The sequence below is a fragment of the Hirundo rustica genome, chromosome Z (genome assembly GCF_015227805.2).
Source record: "Hirundo rustica isolate bHirRus1 chromosome Z, bHirRus1.pri.v3, whole genome shotgun sequence".
Taxonomy (NCBI): domain Eukaryota; kingdom Metazoa; phylum Chordata; class Aves; order Passeriformes; family Hirundinidae; genus Hirundo; species Hirundo rustica.
The window spans coordinates 61,567,147-61,586,898 of record NC_053488.1 but is presented as its reverse complement, the minus strand read 5'-3'; the positions used below and the strand labels follow the sequence as shown (position 1 = coordinate 61,586,898).

The 19,752-nt window shown below is 39.6% G+C and overlaps 1 protein-coding gene across 5 annotated transcripts in view; it reads left to right on the top strand.

The window, feature by feature from the left end:
• The window catches only part of SNCAIP (synuclein alpha interacting protein), a 97,056-nt gene extending 94,614 nt beyond the window's left edge, over positions 1–2,442 (top strand). For all 5 annotated transcript variants that reach the window (XM_040090869.2, XM_040090872.1, XM_040090870.2 and 2 more), the window contains one exon: positions 1,873–2,442. In XM_040090869.2, coding sequence (XP_039946803.1) covers positions 1,873–1,957 — 85 coding nt within the window. In that variant the 3' untranslated portion in view covers positions 1,958–2,442. The remainder of the gene's footprint in view (positions 1–1,872) is intronic.
• Positions 2,443–19,752: the final 17,310 nt, after the last annotated feature.

Sequence of the window (19,752 nt, the reverse complement as noted above, 5' to 3'; positions counted from 1 at the left end):
GCATTACATTAAAATAAACAGTAACTCACCATGTCAATATAAAACCCTGTATTAGGTACGGTTACCAACAGCAAAAATTGCTTCCTTCATGGGGGCAGAATCCGTCATCAGATGTCTGTCAGATAGTAAAATGGGTATGCTTCTAAAACAGCAAGTGGATCTAACCGAATATGTATCCCGCTGCTAGGCCTGATACTGGATAAATTGCATCTTAAATATATCCTCCAGAAAAAGAACGCTTATCTATATGTATAACAAAATAGTAACCATTTGTATTCGTAGAGTATACCATGAATGTGAAAGTAACTTTGTCACAGTGGATATACATTTGTTCTGTTGTGAACTGTTGTGATCATGCATCACTGCCTGTTGCATGGGAGGATTTATTATTGGTGATACAGGCACTAGAAGATGTTAGAAATTTAATTAGAAATTTGGTTACTAATTAACAATATTGGTAATACATTTTCTCCAGGTCAGGAGGCACAGTTGTAGAAGGCAAGCCTGTTCAGTATTGTCACCTAGAGACTTCTGCATTAGCTAAAATTTTCCTCTTTGAGGTCGCATTGCAGCTGTAGAGCTGCCAAAGGGGGTCTTTAGTGTGCCTCTACATGGGGAATTCACCCACAGGCTCTTTCAACCCTGCAAGCCTAAGCCAATGCAGCAGGTAAATCTTAGCCTTAGAAAGCATTCTTTAGTAAAGATACATGGTTAACACTATGATAACAGCAATGCATGTAAATGCAGCAATGCATGTAAAATGCCAGCATGTAGGTATGGCAAAGAGTTAAGCTCCTCTTTTATCTCCTCAGAGGTAAAAGTCTCATCTGGCTCCATTCTGTGCCTTTTGCTCTTGCTTTGAATATGTGACAACTGTAATTTAGATTAATTGAAATAGAATGATCACTCATGCGCTTCTTATTAGGACCCAAAACTATGGTCCATGAAGTTAGCTTCTGTTAAATCTTGAAGTAACCACCAGGTTATCTAACCATCCTAAGTGTAAGTTTCTTGGGAATACTTGGTTCTTTGTGATGGTTGTAGGCTGAAATAAAGCGCTTCCGGCTTACAAGAGTCAGGCTCACCAATACATGAGTTAAAGACAAACTTTATACACACTCCTGCTCTCACTCTAGTGTCTGTCCTTTATAGCAGCAAAACAGCTAATCATGATTATATTGTAGCAGTTTTGCTCTTCAGTTGGAATAACTAAAAATGAGGCTCTTAATGGGTTTGAAAATTGCCATGGACTGGATGCTTAGTCAACAATCAGTTGGAAGATTAATTGAAGAGAAGGGAAACATACTGGGGATTCAGAGCAAGGGCATATGGAAGGAAGAGAAGAAAATGAGTGCTACAGATATGTTGTGCTTAATTTTTCTACTCTAATTGGCAAGCTGTCCTTCAGGTATCCTACACAATAGATAGATAGGTTCATTTCTCTCTGATGATTATTAATGGGGACAAGATAATTCTATTACAGGCAGAGTCAGAAACCAGTAAGATATGTCCAGTGTTGGTTGTAGTGGATCTTTCTGTCACTGTGATACTTTTCTCTAAAGTACAAGGATTTTTTTGATATGCTATGCATTATTACCAGAACATTACAACAGCACACTAATTAATGCTGTGACCTTAAAAGCTCCTCATCATCCCATGGGTTTTCAGGTTTGATGTCAGAATGGAAGTTATAACTCAGAAAAAATCCACAATATTAAAAAGTATTTTATATAGCATATGTCTAGATAAATAAGCCCAGAGAGAAAAACTAATTTAGATTTCAGTACATACAAACGGGTAAAAAAAATGCATTGCCAACCCCTTTATATTTTTAGTGTTACCACTGAGTAATTTTCTCCTTTTTTCCTCCAGGCATGATGACATCCACTGGAAAATCCAGAAATCTGACACTCAAAAGAGTACTGAAGAGCCAGAGCTGCAGGAATTCTTCCTCTAAACCATGTCTTGATGTCTCACTTAGTTTGAAATATCTGAAATATAGCCTTTTGAAACACTAATATGAGACATACCCCTCACCAGCAAAACAGCAGCTGTTAGGATGCCTTAATTTGTATCAATTAGACCATATACAAATCTTTTTTTATGATATATATGTATCTGTAACTTGTTTGTAAGCTGTGCTGTGTAAAGGCATGGGTGAGCAGAAGTAACAATTTGAAAATTGTTATGACACTTGCAACCTCCAAAATGTTAGGCCACAGAACACGTTTTGTACTTAGTGTCTTGCATGGATATATTGTCATATATCTTTATTTCCCTTTGTCAACAGCATATACTCTCAAAGTTTCATCCTGGACTCTGCCTGCACAGCTCCTCAGTGAGATCAAGGCAAAAGCATTGATTTTCTTTTTTTTTTAGTATGATTTGTCTGTTGTTATTTCTATTTTTTGTAAAAAGGAAATAAAGATGGTGTTAATAGGACACACTGAGTGCAGATACTTCCTATCATTAATTTCCTCTTTAGAGCTTTAAGTTTTTTATTGTTCTTTTTGATGTTCATTTGATAATTAGACAACATCCAGTTTCCAGATTTCAGTCAATTAGTTATGTCGAGTTGCTTTAATGTTTAGTAGTCCTTTATCACCTTTAAAACTGCATTAAGTGCAATTTTAACTTACCACTTACTGCTACTTGGCAAACACTAGCAGCGTGCTCAGCTTTGTTGAAGTTACTGCATAATCTGCTGGAACTCTAATCCACATTCTCTCGAAGCTGTCATGATCCCTTTATTGAACGTTCTTTTAACTTTTCAGAGAAAATGAATTAATTCACTTTGTTTCTGGTAAACTATGAGTAGATTCTTCAAATGTGTCCTACAGCACAACATCCAAAAGCAGACTACTAGACAATCTTTATTTGTCACATATATTTATAGCAAATGTATGTGCATATATTTGCTTTATTTTAGTTGTGTTGATTTATTTCCATTTGAAAACTGCTGCAGTTTGCTGAGAAAGATCCAAATTCATGAGGATTTATTTTGCTGGCTCTTCTAATAGAACACAGGGAAGTCAAAGGAAATTTGCCAAGGAATTTTTTTATTTGTCACAAAGACAGTCATAGAATCATGAAGAGGTTTGGGCTAGACAGGACCTTTATTGATCACTGACTTCCACCCTCCCAGTAGTGGGTAGGGACTTAAAAATTATGATATTATGATAATTAAATTCCTGCAAATGCAGAACTAGTAACTAAAAAAATCTGAGCACATGAGGATTTTAATTAAGGACAATGGAGTTGCTTTCGGTTTCTCTTTTTTTTTTTTCTTTTTTGTGTTTATCTTGACTGTTGGGCTTAATTTATGGTCAGTGAAGAGAGAGAAACTTTCTGAGTATGATTCATTCTACCTATTAGGTATGTCTAATTTGCCAGGAGAACCAGTTTGTCCCTTCCTACTTACTACCGGGGAAACTTAGACCGTAAAGCTATTGGAATAGTTACTTATTATTTGGATGCCTTTAATTAGGTGTGATAAATGTCTTTCTTTGTGTCAGTCTTCAGAGTGATGTCACACACATTTGGCCCCACAGCTTGCGTGGACCAAGATGGTTGAATTTCCCAGGTGCGCTTTTGTAGGCTTTGGGTAAGCATAGAGTACTATTGGATAATACAGGGCCAAATGAGACATCAGAAAAACAAACAAACAAACAAAAGCCACAAACAAACCCAAAACAAAAACAAAAAAAACCCACACACACATACACACAAAAAACCCACCCCAAAGCCCACGCAATATTAAAAAACAAAAGCCCGTACTTGCAGAACTTAAATTCAGAAATTCTTTCCACAGTTCTTATCTGCCACTTGGCAGCACTCTGATTTTTTAGCTAAAGTGATAAACCTAGCACTCCAGCTGACCTGTTTAAAGAAACAACCAAACCTCCAAAAATATCTGTGAGCCAGGAACAGCAATATCTCTATGTGGGCCTCCTGTCATCTGTGTGCCTATGAAAAATCTGAAAGCAAAATGAGAAGAGACACATGCTGCAATTGCCAGAGTGGTGAAAGAGAGCTAAAAAGGAGAGATTCTGTGTCTGGTAAAGGGGCTTAAAACAAACTGGCAAATTGCATTTTTGAGAATGTGAGGAGAGTTCTTGTGAATGGCAGAAGCAGCAATCCTGCTGAGTCATCTTGACTGACTGGAGATGTGTAAAGTCTGCCTGTAGTCTGTAGTACCTAGCTAAAACGGGATAAAACTGAAATTCAGTGAGAAGATTTGAAGTGGAGCAAGATTGTAAATATTGCCAAACCCTGGAAGTAAGAAACTGCCTACTCTAGAGACTGGGGATTTAAAAGTTATCTGCTCTCCGCAATGTAGCAATTTTCAAAGTATATTCATACACAGTATGTGGAGAAGCAAATTATGCAAGTATTCTAGGGTAATGCAGATTATTACATGAGATAATATGATGCCAGAAGTTTTGGGTCTGTGATTAAAGATATCCATAGCTCCTGATCACATTGCAACAGAAAGATATTTTGGAGCAAGATAGTGCAGAAGAAGCCAGCTTGATATAAGCATGAAAAGCAGTATCTGGATGGCTTAAGGTGAACTCATGTTGTATAAACTGCTGGTTTTTTTGTTCCTAATTTGTAGTCTCTTTCCTTCTCAGGGCCCCAGAGCTGGCACAATGTACACTGTGATGTCATGCCTATTAGAGAAATAGTGATTCTCTGATCTTCAGCTGGCTGATGCCTGTGTGCTTTGCATATTTGTATCCTTAGTAGCTTTAAAATCCATGTGTCATTACTCCTTCTGTTTTGTTTCCCATCCTCCAAGCATATCCCATCTGGCATGAGTCTAAGTCAGGTTTCTGTCTGCATTTCCCAGAGGCAGAATGGATGATCAGGGAATTTCTACCAAACATCTTCAGAAAATATTACATACCCAAACTTTTAGCAGGAATATAAACCCCTTATGATTACAGCTCTTGCATAAAATATTCTCCTCCATCCACTCAGTAATTTTTGATCAAAGAAGTCAATGAACTTGGTAATGAACCAATGTGTATCTTAGTAAAACTGTAGCTATGGACACCACAGATACAAAGAATAACTTTTCATGATCTGTCATGAAAAGAAGATGTCAGAGTAAGCCTCTCAGTGTTTATCCTGCAGTTCTGTAACAAAGGTGATAAACAGGGTGCCAGAAAGTAGTAATGAATTCCCAATTTCAGGTAATCTCTGACTCCTTTTTTTGAAAAATTTAGATCATTTGCTAAGAGCCATGTGATTTTTTCATGGTTGACTGATTTATTTGGTTCTGGTATTTGAGACAGCAGCATATGGATACACATGCACATCAAAACTGCAAGCACGGTGGTTTAATTTCATCAGCAGAATGGTGGGCTGTGCTTTGGCCTATATTAGTAGAGTAGCATTTTCATAATATTCCATTTGTTTGCCTTTCCATGTCCAAGTTGGAGGTCAAATACATTGGTTTAGTAAAATATTAATAAATGAAATAACTATAGTCAGCATAGTTGTATGAAGTGGATGGAAGAGACTAATTAGACCATTTAGATTTAATATTCATTCCACTGTAACTGTCGTTCAGAAACCTTTTTGTAACATCAAGCTGGCATAAGATCACTGGCATAAAAAAATACGACTGACAGCATAACAGTAAAAAAAAAAAAAAAAAAAAAAAAAAAAAAAAAAAAAAAACACCTCCAACATTTATAACATATAACATTTATTTATAACAAAATTATAACTGTCTCAGAAATATGCTCTGTGAGAGCTGATTTCTTGCATGTTTCATCACCTACCATCACAAGAAATGTCAAAATATGATCATGAAACACAGTCAAAACTAAAGTAAAAATGTCAGCACATCATATGCCAGGCATGAATTAATGGATTAGTGAACGGATCAAGGTGAAACAACTTTGCATGTTGACCAAGACTCACCTCCTCATATGCTTGAAATATTTTTTAGCCTTTTAAACACCTACTTGATGAAAAATCAACAGAAATATTTGCTTAAAATTCCCACATTTGTAGCATCAAAATGCAAGGCTTAATTGTCTGTCAAAAAGTGGTTTTTCAATTACATAGTAGGAATAATCTCTCAAAATATATTTCATTTCCTGTCGTAAATTCCAAAATGTCTTTCCAGCTGTACATCAGCTGTGCCCAAGTATGGGCTGTTACTTAGTTAGCTTTTGTATAACTTTTTTTCTCTGCATTTTGAGGTTGCAAGTAAGCAAACAGTTGTGCAGGAGAAGTACAACACTTGCTCTACAACCAAAATATGTTTCCGACACAGAACTACGGTAAGCACTGTATGCCCAAGTGTAAATGCCTGTGAAGGGGATTATCTGCAGTTCATCCTCTGCCTCTGTAGAATATCACTGCCCTATCACCTTCTTGCGTACAACAGACATACTATTCACTATTTGTACCTATCTTTTCTTCATAATAGCCACTCAATATGTAACTTTGATCCAAATATCAGAGACTTTAAGAGAGGAGAAATCAGATGGGTTCTTAATATGCCACACAAGCTCTTCCACATAAAGTGTGCTATGTACACAGCAACAACCACCCATCCTCTTTGCACACATTTAGTAATGCATCACCACTTCTCCAGATATTCCAGATTTTGTAGTGTGGATGGCTTTTGTCTAACATATATGGTCAGCTGTAAATAATAGCTCTAGCCATCTGTTTCCCGGAGAACAGCTGCGAAGTCACTTCCTTTCCCACTCTAACAGTTAGGTGTTTTGCCAGTGCACTTACTGGCAAGCACTGTACAGGAAGAAGGAAAATAATTATTCAGGGTATATTTGGGAAACTGATAAGAAATCCTGATGCTGTTAGAACACAGAGCTAGCTTTTATCTTTGTTTTCAGAAGGCAATACTGCTCCCAAGAAAAGAAAATCATGTAGGTCTGGAAGTGAGGGGAAAAGGAGTTTGCCCTCTTTCCTGTTCAGACGTTATCATAGCCTTAAGTTTAGATAGGGTATGGGAAAAATGTGGCTTAGGGACAAATTCAGGGGCTTTGCAGTTCAAAAAGCTGTGGCCAGGTCAGATACCTATGTGTGTGCATATCCATGCAAATGTTAAGACCACTGTCTTCCAGTACACAGTTAAAAAGAAAGATGGAAATCATGCCCCTCCTTGTTGGTCTGCACATTGTCTACTAGGGGCAGAACAAGAAGCAGTAAATATAGAACTGTAGCAAAGGATATGGAGGTCATGTGTAAGCAGAACTTTCCACAAGTAATGATAGCACTGGAAACAATAGCCAGGGGGAAGATGGGAGAGAGTCTTAATTAGAGGATTTGAAGAACAGGTGGGAGAAGCAACTGTCAGAAATGACATGTCAGAAACGACCATCACAAATGCCATGAGGCAGGCAGCTGGACTTGGATGGCCTCCTGAGATCCCTTTCAGGCAGTTCTCCTTTAATGGGTCTATGATTCTACTGTAATAGAATCAACTTAAAAGGGAAAACTGAGGTCTTCACACCTTGTGACTTTTATAGCTCTTTCAAGACAACCAACAATTCTGCGAGGGGTCCATGATATGACATTTGTTTTCTGAGAGCACTTGTCAGATAAGATTCACCTAGAGGTTTGCTAAGGAATCAACTAAGTGGCTTAACTTTTAGCTTTCTTAAAAATACCTACCCAGATGTGACAGCTTCTAAAATATTCTTCTGGTCTTTTAAGAAGACAAAATCCTTTTGTTCAGTGCAATGCCCAGTTTTCCCTGGGCACTAGGATCTATAAAACAAAGGTTTATTTACAGGATTCTCAGGTTTCGCTGTACATGCAGTAGTGGCACAGAGAAAATAGAGCCAACCTGTCAAAGAAGGTCATGATGGAATCCTGGGCTGCATTTGGAAGAGCATTGCCAGCAGGTCAAGGGAGGCAGTCCTGCCCCTCTCTATTTGGCCCTGGTGAGTCGTCACCTGGGTGCTGTGTCCAGTTCTGGGATCAGCACAAGAGAGACATGGAGCTCCTGAAGTAGGTCCAGTGGAGGGCTGCGGAAGGGAACTGAAGCCCCTCTCATATGAGGAAAGGCTGAGGGAGTTGTTTAGCCAGGAGAAGGCACAGCAGAGAATGGTTCTTATCATTGTCTATGGGTATCTGAAGGGAGGACGTCTAAAGGATGGACCAGGCTCCTCTCAGTGCTGCCAAGCAACAGGGCAAGGGACACTGGGCAGAAACTGGAGTAGACGAAGTTCCACCTGAACAATGTAAAAAGCTGTACTGTGAGGATGACTGAGCACTGCTCAGACAGGTTGTGGAGTCTCTGTGGAGATATTCAGAACATGTCAGAGCACAGTCTTGAGAAGTGTGCCCTAGGGACCCCTGCTTAACCAGGGAGCTTGGACTAGCTGACCTTTAGTGATCCCTTCCAGACCTAAACATTCTCTGATTCTGTGATTGTTTACAGAGGGTAATTGAACAGTCCAGTTTTAATTAAAGGGAAGAATCTTGAGCAGCAGCTAAAGGTACACGTTTTGGTGAAAGGAAGTTGCCACTGCCCAAGTGAGTTAGAGCAAGTGTGGAATGAGAGAATGGAGATCCTGGGACAGATCCTGTCCTGAACTTGGCACTCTTAGTTCCCTTCTCTGTTGTTCAAACATGGATTCTGTCATTCTCTTGCTGGACATATGTGTAAAAAAGCATCTTAGATACAAAAAAAAAAAAAAAAAAAAGCCTTCTAGCAGCACAGGAAAATGTTTTGTCGTTCCAGTGATAGAGTCAGTTCCTTGCTATTAAAAGTGTGTATTGGTGAATGGTTCTTTAAAGCTAGACTTGCTGCTGATAATGGCATGTTCTGGGAGGAAAAGAAGACAGAAGATTTGCATCATCAGCATTAGCTGCTTCATAAGGTACTCAGGCCTCTCACTGAGCAATGGTCACCACAATTTGCACTGCCCTAATACCTGCAAAGTGGCAAGAGTGCTGGTGCCCTACAAGCTGACTCTACTAGCAATGGGAGCCTGTGCAGAAAAGGGGTACAACATAAAACTCATGTCTAAAACAGGCTTGTGGCAGTTTTTCCTGGTTTTCAGAGGTAATCATTTGTAATTTGCCACTGTATGAATTTGCTGCAGATACTACTAGCTCTTCTGGGTGCCTCATTCTTCAGCACACTCTCATGCTGCAGTGCTCAGTTTCCTGCTGGTGTCTGGGGATGATTCACTGACATTGCTCAAGAAGATCTCACTTGGCAATACGCAATAGGATGCTGATTAGATCTGTGTTATTCCAGGTCCTTTATTTACCAGGTTAAAAATACATAAATCAACTAATTCTTTTATTTCCTGTATTTCCTATAACAGAAGAAAGAAATATCCTCAAAATCTATAGCCTGTAATTTCTGGATCTACTGGGAATGCATTTGCAAGAAATAATTTTACATGCATTGCTTTTAAAATAGTACAAAGAGTGCTGTGGACGAAGAGCTGACTGGTCTCACCTAAAAGTCTCTTGGATGTCTCAATGTCTTAAATGTGTTTTTCTGATATGTTCCTGGGCATACTCTCTTAAGTGGCTTTTCTGAAACTTTTCCCTCTACAGCATGGAATAGAAAACAGTCAAAAGTATTCCTGAGCAACTCTGATTTCTGGTAGAAAATTGCCATCCAGTGACATCCAGTGTCAGCATTGAGGATAATTTTTGCCAGTAGAATAGCAATATGTCTTCACAAACCTTATAGTACTGAAGGTAAGTGCTTCAAAGTGTACTTCAAAGTATTAAAAGTAATTAGAACAAAGATTACTACAAAGAATTGCCATTGGAGATATTCACATTGAAATCCTTGTTGTTTTCATATGAACGGGCTAAGCATATGCTGAAACAGATCACAGTAAAAGAAACAGGGAGAAAAATCCTTTTTATGCTCTAGCAGTTAAAAACCCCAGGCATTCTACTAGTTTGCTTTTTATTATATTTTTAAATCAAACATTAAATAAGCACATATTTCATTAGGCAGTGTTAAACAGACAAAATATTCATCAAGACGTCAAATGCATATGCATGTTTCAATTTAATTTGAGGTTGTATTTTTGAAAGTCCTCTACTGGAAAAGCAGTGAACTTGCTCTTTCAGAATTTCTGGTTTTCTTGGGCAAATTTGCCACATGGCAAATAGTAAGGATCTATAAGGAGCTGTTTCAATGCCTATTTCAGCCTTTCCCCTGAAAGACAGGAGAGTCTTGCACTTCCACATGAAATTTTTAGACCAGAATCTGTGTTTAACATGGCTGTTATCTGTTCTGAACAGCTTTTAAAATTAAGACTGGTCCGTATCCAGCAGAGACTAAGGAAAAGAGTTTGGTGTTGATTAAAACCAAAGCAACTAAGCCACGTGGAGATTTCCACTGCTGTCTCTTAGATAAGTTCTTGGCAGTAAAGAGGCCCATGCTTCTTCTGTGACTGCACCTTCTGAAGCAGTTGGAAACTACCATCTTCAGGGCTACTAAGTCAGTTAGAGGAAGACAACGAATTTGTTCTAAAAGTAAAGAGAGTACAGAATTTCAGAAACTGGAAAAATCCATTGCTACAGAGATCGATTTTTCATTTCTACTCTTGTCCTCTATGTGCAGGGGTGTGGATAGGTGTGCACAGATGTGGATAGGTATGCACTCTTTTATATGTATGTTTATATGTAAATGTATAGATACACATCAGAAGAACTTAAGATGTCACACAGGTATTACACAAAATATGACTTGGCAGCTACTGTTAAATTAACAGATTTTTCTGGCATTTTATGTTCTTCATCTAGATTTATGGAGCAGAACATATGTCAGTCAAACACTGCTTATGCAGAATAACCGTAACTTCAAAGCACTGAAAGTATGTTGTGTGAGGCAGTAGGGAGCTATTTAAGAAATACTTCACATAAAAGTCTCTTTAGGAGCCACAATTCTCCTAGTGATATATTTAGACCTTGATTCAACATGGCTTGGAAAGATTTTACATACAAAATTTTTAGAAGACAAGTTCAAACCATTAGTTGAAATTCTATTTGAAACTCAGTTACTGCAAAATCATATGTCAGTAGCATGATAATCCAATTAGTAACTATCCTAGGAGTATTATTTTCTGTATTCCAGATGATTTTTTTATGCGTGCTCCAGGTTTTAAAGCATAAGTCTCTATCGTTTTCTCTAGCTTCAGGCACTAAAGCATTATAGGAACATTTTTCAGCAAACTGTTGACAAAATGCAGAGACTAAGCTGTTACAATATAAGGTATGTGGATAAGAATGCAGATATTGTTTGCATGCAATTGTTTGGATTTTGAGTGTCAAATGAACAGTGTCCTGTGTGTAAACCACAAGTGACAGAAACACATTATGGGGAGCCTGGCTGCCCTGTGGCCCTGCTGATCACCAGAGGGAGACAGAGCGTGTAACATTTTAAGATAGTGCTGAAAGCAGCAAGCAATGCTCCAGGTAAATGCAGCATGAGATTATGCAAGTTTCCAAAACAGTGAAAAATATGATTAATACTGAGACTTCACCGCTCTGCTCTGTTTTCTTTTGGGTGGACATGCATATGGCAGGAGACAGATGGGTAACTTCATACCAGCACAGGGCAAAATATTTATGAATATGGGCAGACTTACTAGTAATCATTTTGTTTTATTCTAAGTTAATGAAATACATATGTAAACACAAATGGTTTGACAAAATCAAATCAGCACAGAAGCATGTGCATATGTGCTTTTAGAGGTGCTGCCTTGTTGAGAGAAAACGAAAGGAGTGTTTGAGACCCCATCTTCACACCAGAGCAAACCTATTGTTGTTAAAGAGGACATGTCTACAGTGATATTTAATTATTTCAAGTCTTCTTAATATTATGTAAATTTTGGAGAGTACTGAGAAGTACATTCTCTTTTATAACCACTGTTATTGTAATTAACCTGTCTTAAAACAAGGCTGAAAAGACAGAAGAGACGATCTCTGCGTGACACCTGCAGAGCAGTGAGATCATCCTGTGGATGAAGAACTCTAGCCTTTACCATTTCATCAGCCAGAATAATGATTTAGAAGTCTACAGTGGCTGTCACAATGACTGTTGGAAAAAATCTAGCAGCCAAAAATCATGGTACTACTCCAGGCAATAGACCAACAGGTCTCAGAGGCCTCATAATTACCTGGATGAGATGGCTTCTCACAGGTCCCATAGCTAATCAACATCCTCTGCTCTCAAGAACTTGCATTTGCTAACTGCCTATGTGGCTAAATTACTTCATTCTGCTTTCTATCTTACTTTATTGATAGGAAAGGAAAAACTGGCAACTTAATGATTTGCAAGTAGTTGGGCTGTCAGGCAGTTTTTTCCCTGAAAGCCCCTTCAGTGTCATTTACCTGACATGTGTTGGAGCAAAACCTTTCTGTAATGGCCAGGACAATGTGGAGTCTCAAGCATTCTGTATTCCAAAACACACACAGAAAATCTATCATTTCTTCTGTGTACCGCGCATGATTGCTGGAGGGATGGATTGCTTACACAGCAGTCATTTTAAGTTACCAGGTACAAACAGCTTTTATCTGTTCAAACACAATTGTATGAAAAGTTATTTAAAGTATAGGGGAAAAGAAGGAAAGACACTGAAGCTTCCAAAGCACAGGAAGGAAAAAATATTTTTTTAAAAATCAGATAGCTCATTTTTTTCTGTTCAAAATAGCACCTTCATATATGGCTGTGGCCTTGGTTCATTTTGGCTATTGCAACAGTTTTAAATTTAGCGTGGAAAAAGTGTCCCACGTGCCAGTTCTATGAATCATTTCTTCTGTAGCACTGAAATAATGCCATTTCTTGATCAATCAGGCCAACAGGATTACCTTTATTGTTAATTGTTTGAGTCTGGCTTTACTGAAAGTTTTTCACATTTAAATATAAGCTGAAATAGATAAAGAGACACATACTGTTCTCTTGTTCTATTTCCTCTCAGGTATGACAAGTTAGTGCTGGTTCTCACTAGCAGAATGAATTCTATATAGTGGCCAGAGAAAAGAAGCCATAAATATTTCTACAGGTGGGACAAGCACACACGTGAGTAATACTTGAACCAGAATTTACTCTGCTAGTGCATGGTTTGCTTTAGGAAATCTCTCTGTTAGTGCAAACAGAAACTTAAAACAGGGGAAAGACTTTTTCAATAAAGCAAAAGCCTAGAATTACATCTATTTTGAGCACCCATTTTAAGATCACTCTAGAAAATATATACGACTATTGTTTTTATTTCATCATGTCTTTTCCTCCTTTATTTAGTCATTTACACAGTATCCATCATGATAAAATTTAACCATCTGTACTATGTCACATGAGCCAAATATTCCTTCTAATGAAGTTCCTTGGGAATATTGTCATTAATTTCCAGCTATACTGGGAATTTTTCCCAGTGTTTAAAATTAAGTAATGTCTTTCATCTCCAGAGATCTTCAGAGTTTCTCACATGCTGTGGACTTGCCCCCAGTCATACTTAATTCTTCAAAGAATTTGCCTCCAGTGATGTGATTCAGGTTTTAGTTCAGCACATGCAGTGTTGGGTGTGTATATATAGCGTTTTTATATCGAAAGCAAACATGTTTTGTGTGACTGCTTGGGTCTGTACAAGCACAAAGGCAGGTTGTGTGTTTTAAAGAACCATTGTTTAATTCACTGGCAGAGCATAACATGGGAGGGGCTGACTGGAGGCAGCATAAATATTTACTATTTTGGTACAAATAATCAGAAAGATAGCTGAGATCCAGAGAAGCAACTTGATGCTTTTTCACCATCTGCAAAAGGATTTTTCTCAGCTGGTTGGTACAGGCAGCTACAGACCGTGAGTGAGCTCATGCCTGTGTCTGTCTCATAGAGCTTCCTGCTGCAGTTGCTGGAAAGCCCATTTTCTCTCTCTGCAGTTTCAGGCAACTTTGCTAAGGAAAGACCATGACAGCATGAAAGTAGAACATATAAGAGCTTCCTGTGAGAGACCAGTTTCCAAAAACTGGTTTTATTCCTTTTATTTGGTCCTTTGACTTAGAAAATAAGTTACAATTAAATCGTAATATGAAAATACTAATAACCTTTCTTTAATATCCACAATCATTGTTGGGATCTAAACCTCACTAGACAATAATAGCTGCTCAAATTTTACCTTACTTTCATCTGTGTTCTTTCTCCATTCTTCTTCTGGAGAGAAGGAAGGGTTAAGTCCACATCCTCACAGAGGAGTAATAGTTCTGCCCAAAAGACAAGTCACAACAAAACTATTTAATTGTAAACGTCTCACTGAAGAATTGGTACACGAATGAGACATGACTTCATCCTTTAACCTACATGCTTCACTGGTCTAGGGAACCCTGGTGGGTTTGGCCCATTTTAGTCATAGTTGTCATGGGAGATCCTTAATGACTTAGTAAAGTAGCTTAAAAAAATCTCTGTACAGAATCCAGCATATGGTATATTTATTGGCAAATGTTAATCCCCCTAGGAACAAGTTCTGCAGTAACAAATGATGAATTATGTGGCTTCATAAGCACTCATGTCCCACAAAATGCACCACTGACCTTTTTACATTTTCTAGGGGATTTTCTGCAGTGCGCAGTTTCTCTGGTTTGGAAGTGAAGCAGTTTAACACGGTGTCCTGAAGGAAACAGGTAATCAATAATTTCAGTTTTGGTTACTGTAAAAGGGAAATGAGGCCTGTGTATTTGTTGAGCAAGGAAGCAATACAGGGTTTAACAAAGCAAGGCCTAAGAGAGGACTTGAATACTCAGTACAAGGACACAAAGTAGGCTTCTTTTACAGGAGGAAAGAAGTTAAGAGTAGGCCAAAAAGCCAGTGTTGAAGCACACAGTGTTAAACACAAACAGTGCCAGAAAAAAAAAAAAAAAAATTCAAGCATGTTTTCTGAGGGCGAGAAGCTAAACTGGGAAAATACTTCACTCCACTGAACAAGTCTGTTATGAATTTTAAAAGGAGGTGGCCACAAAGTAGCCTGCAGTTAGCAACTGCATTTAGCAACTAAGAGGACAAACTCCCATTGAAGATAATCTGAGAGATTATCTGAATGTTTTGCCTGGATCCTGTGATTATAATTTTGGTCTTGGGCTTGTTTGGAGGTGGAAACTCTAGGAAGTGTACTGAGAAAAGAGAAGAGCTGCCTGAAATTACCAGATTGCAAAAGGGAGCTGAAGATCGGGATGCAGTCATGTCTGGCCGTTCCCAGTTTGAGACTAATCTGTCCACAAGAACAGTGTCTGAACCACCATTTCAGCAAAGTAAGATTGCTGCTGAAACCAGAGCACCTTTTCCAGCTGAACGGTTTTTCAAAACTAACATTTTAGGATCTGATAGAAAGAAGCAACTATTACCATGAGTATGTAACACACAGAGAGCTCTGTGTATGCAGCATGCAGTCAGTGCTGCACACAGGTACCCACTGGCTGCAGTACAGACAGAGCTTTGACAATGAAAGCTTTCTTTTTCTTATTGGCTATAGACCATGTTAAATTCAAAACCAAACCCTTTGTTGAGCCAGCTGATGAATTTGAGTTCTTCTGTTCTTGACTTAATCACTACTACACTCTGTTTTACCCAGCAAGAACTAGTATCAGGTAAGGCAGCCCCCATGGGAGAGATTGAACCTATATTTAGCAAAAGGCATCAGTTGCCAAGTGAAACAGAAGAATCCATCGTTTTGGTCCTGGCTTCTCCTTGTTGCTCTGCCCTACATCTGAGATGAACTAGCAGAACACTGTGTTGCAATGCATGCTGTGGACAGACAGCTGTTGAAAACACCATTTATCCCTATGGTTGAAGCTGTAGAAGGCATGTAAGTAAATATATTGTTATCTTGATTGTAAGTCACTTGTGTCGTAAATACCAGCACAGTTTTGAGGAATGACTAATATTAGTTTACTGTGTGTTGCACTACATGCCAGTAAAATTCATGCCAGGAATTGTTCAGTGAGCAGTCAGAGGGAAAGAGCGAGTTGCTGGCTGGACCACTACCAACATTTCTTCCTTTTAATGTAAATCCTATGGGGCTTTTCTCCATGGCTTGTCTGGGCTGCACCATGCTTCACTGTAGAAGCTGAACAGATTGCAAGTGGACCTGAGCAAGAAGTGCCGCCTTCTCCGTTTTTGTGAAGACTGACCATAACCACAGAAAGCTGCCCTGAAAGTCGTACACTTCTGCAGCTCCTCTCCTATCATATGCCTCAGCTCACCCATACTGGTCCACATGGAATGTTAACCAGAGATCTGTCCACCACATCTCTTATCCCTGTTGCTCACCCTCAGGCCCCAAGCTAAGTAGATGCTTTGTCAGCACCACAGAAACAATCCTTGAGGTACCACTATCCAGAGAAGTATGAGGCAAACAAAGTAGACCAGCACAGGCACACTGGAAAACAGAGTAGTTTAAGCAGCCTGAATTGCTTGGAGGTGGGTTTGCCAAGAGAATTTTTGGGCCATGAGAACATTTATACATGCTGGGCCTGGGCTGCCTTCTCCATCCCATCATGACTTCCAGCCCCAATTGATTGGAACTGCCAAGCCTGGCTGCCAAGCAGAATATTTTTACAGTCCGTGTTCTATTTATGCACTGACAAATACAAAACTTGGTGTCAGAAAAGAAACTGTGAAGCAGAACTGCAGAAAAAGAAAGGAATTGGAAGAGAGGACTATGAAATGATGAACAAGGCACTGAGGGGTGGTGCCAAATGTTAGTATTGTGCCTGGTGCTGAGAGCACTTCTAGAAATATGCTTTTACAGGTCTCTGAAAGACCCTTTGGCAACATGTTTTATTTTGAAATGTGCACTGGCCTCTGCTGGAGATGAACTATTTTTTTTTGCTTTCAATCTATTTCAGAGAAAAATGACACCCAAATTTATCACTTTTATCGGAGCATTTTAAAGCATGGAACTAAACCTATGACAAAATAAAAAACACAAAGGATCTCAGTAGAAGCACTGTTTTTATTGCCTGTGACAGAAAAAGAAACATGTTTTGGAAAAAACCCCTCTTCTTTCTCAAGCAGCAAGACAGTCTTTTTAGCCATGGAGGAAAAGGTGGTGTCCTGGTTTGACTTCTGCTAGCCAGAAGAATTGGTGCATGTCCATTAGTTATAGAGGAATCAGCTTGGACGACCACAACTTTCTTAAGGCTGTTTTTTACACCACCTGACAACCCAGGTATTTATTACAGCTGACCCAATCTAAAATATCTTTTCTCTTTCATTGCTACCTAAAAAAAGACACAAGAATAGTAACAGCTTCTCTCACAACAGTTTCTCAGCTCTGTTTCTGCTTATGCAATGACCACAAGTCTTCATGACCTTGTTCGTCATACTTTTAGTCAGATAGAATTGCTACTTTCGTGAATGCATGAGGCTTAAATAGAACACTTGGTAAAACCCAGAGAATATCTCGGGTAGATCCTAGGAGATAGAGAGGTGAGGGTACTCTGTAGTGTGATGGTTTTTCTTTATCTGAGTTTGGATTCTCTCTGCTTTTGCTCTTTTGCTATTTGGTATGATGAAATTCCAGTTCCTGTCAGTCTCTGAGCTTCCTACAGCTGTCTGCAGCTGCCAATCAAAGAGTAAAACAAGAAGGAGGTGCAATTCCAATATTTGGTAAGACCTTACCTGAACTGTTTTTGTGGATTTCCTGACTGTAGCCATGAGCAATGAGATGCCCATGCAGAGACTGGAAGCAGATAAAGTTATCAAAGGACAGTAACAAAGCAAGGAGAATAAGAAGCTGTGTTACTCCTTGAGTAAATACAGCTGCCATCACAACGCTGAAGGCAGACCGGCTCAGAGCTGGTTTGGTGTAGTAAGATCAGTGACCCTTCTCATGTATTAAGTAAGTGACCTGATCTTTTATGTGATCCACCAGGAGTGTTCTATAAGCAGAACTGCCGTATAGTCATTTGTCACTGTAGGACTGGGAAGACGACTACCGAGTTCTGCCCTTCTGTCTGCCTCCAGTTATGAAAATTGATTGTGCATTGATTGTATGGTATATTGACTTACTGCTAACATCATAAATAAGGACTGTAAAACTGCCTACTTTTTCACAGCTAAGATAGGGGACTGCCTACGCGTGAAGAGTGCCCTACCGTGTTTTCACATCCAGGCTTTTACAGCAGCAGCCACGAAGGGGGAGAAAAATGCCCAGCCACCTCGTACGACAGCGCATCAGACTGAGGCATGACAAAGTAGGCAGCTTTGGGCGCAGTGGGTGAAAATATCCTGTGAGGTGACCTAATCACCTCTTTCTTCCTACTCAGCCGCGCTGGAAAGAAGAGATGCCAAACCTTCTTTCGGGCACCCCCCGCAGCAGGTGAGACGCGAGGCTCCAGCCTCTGTCCTGAAGCAGCGCCGCCGACCGTGTGCGGGAGCGCACGTTTCCCGGGAAGCTCGTTTCCTCAAGGAGAGCGGCAGGGGGGGCCCTCTCCCCGCGGAAAGGCGGGGCGGTGGCGGGGCTGTCCCCGTCCCACGGGGACACGGGAGGGGCCGGGAGCCGCAGGAAGCCCGGCCGCCCCTCGGCGACTCCGCGCTGCCCCCCAGCGCTTCTGGCTCGGCGCCTTCTTTCGCCGCCTGCCAGCGGAGAGCGAACGAAACGGAGGAAGGAAACTGAATTTTCGTGCGCTGTCCCTGAGTTAAAGGGAGCGCTGGAACCTTCCTGCCGTCGGAGGTGCCGTGTTTGCCCTCTGCAAAAATAAAATTAAGCTTAGCGACCTAGGAGACTCTGGGCAGCTTTTTCTGTCTTTCTCCCCTCAATCCTCCTGCCCTGCAACAGGCAATCTGAGAAAACGCCTTTCCCCATCATGCCCAGTGACTTGTGCAAGCATATCTGGCGGTTTAACCACGTTAAACCATAGCTGGATCTGGCATGTTTTTGGAATGGGCAGACCTCAAAGAGAAAATAAGAGAAGTGCAGTGAGATTTAATTGCTTCCTGTGTATCCAGGAAAACTGTCCTCAAAGGGTGTAATTTTCTCAATCTTGTCTGATTTTCCAGGAAAGCAATTTTTTTGCAACCGTCATAAATCGAGGGTTTGAAATGAGGGCTCTCCAGAATATTTGTCCTTTGCTTATCAAGTGTATTGAATGAAAATGGCAAAAAACATACAGAAAGAGCTTTCTCTTACAAGGCAGCATTTTTTAATCATATATAGAATCAAAGGAAAGGCAATGAAGAATTAATTTATCACTCATCACTAGAATTCATTTTATCTCTGAGTCTGATTCCACAGCACAGCATTAATGCCCACAGGATAGAAGCACAGAAGCAACGAGAGGAAACAGGAAACCGCTGTAATACCCAGTCTTAAAGTATGATCATGATTACAGCCATCACTGCAGAACAGTTTGTTTTAGTAATTATCATTTCTGGAGATTTTGTGTTCTCTACAGGAATAAAAGAGGGAAGAGTTGTTATGTATAGTTCAACCTTGTTCCATTTGTATTTAATAAGCAAGTACTATTTACCTCATCATAAAATACAACAAATTCCTCATGCAACAGCCCCGCTATTTAGAGACAAGACAGACACAGAAAGGGAAGGAAGAATGAATGGCAAGCCCCCCCAATTTTATTTACTTGTGATATTTAACATTTCTACCTTGTGCAACCATCTCACTTTTGGGGGCTCTCTTCAGGTGCAATATATTATATTTGATTCCTCAAATGAGCCAAAAGTTTCATGATGACCTGGAAAATAACTTCTGTGAAAATTGTAAACTGCTCACTTTT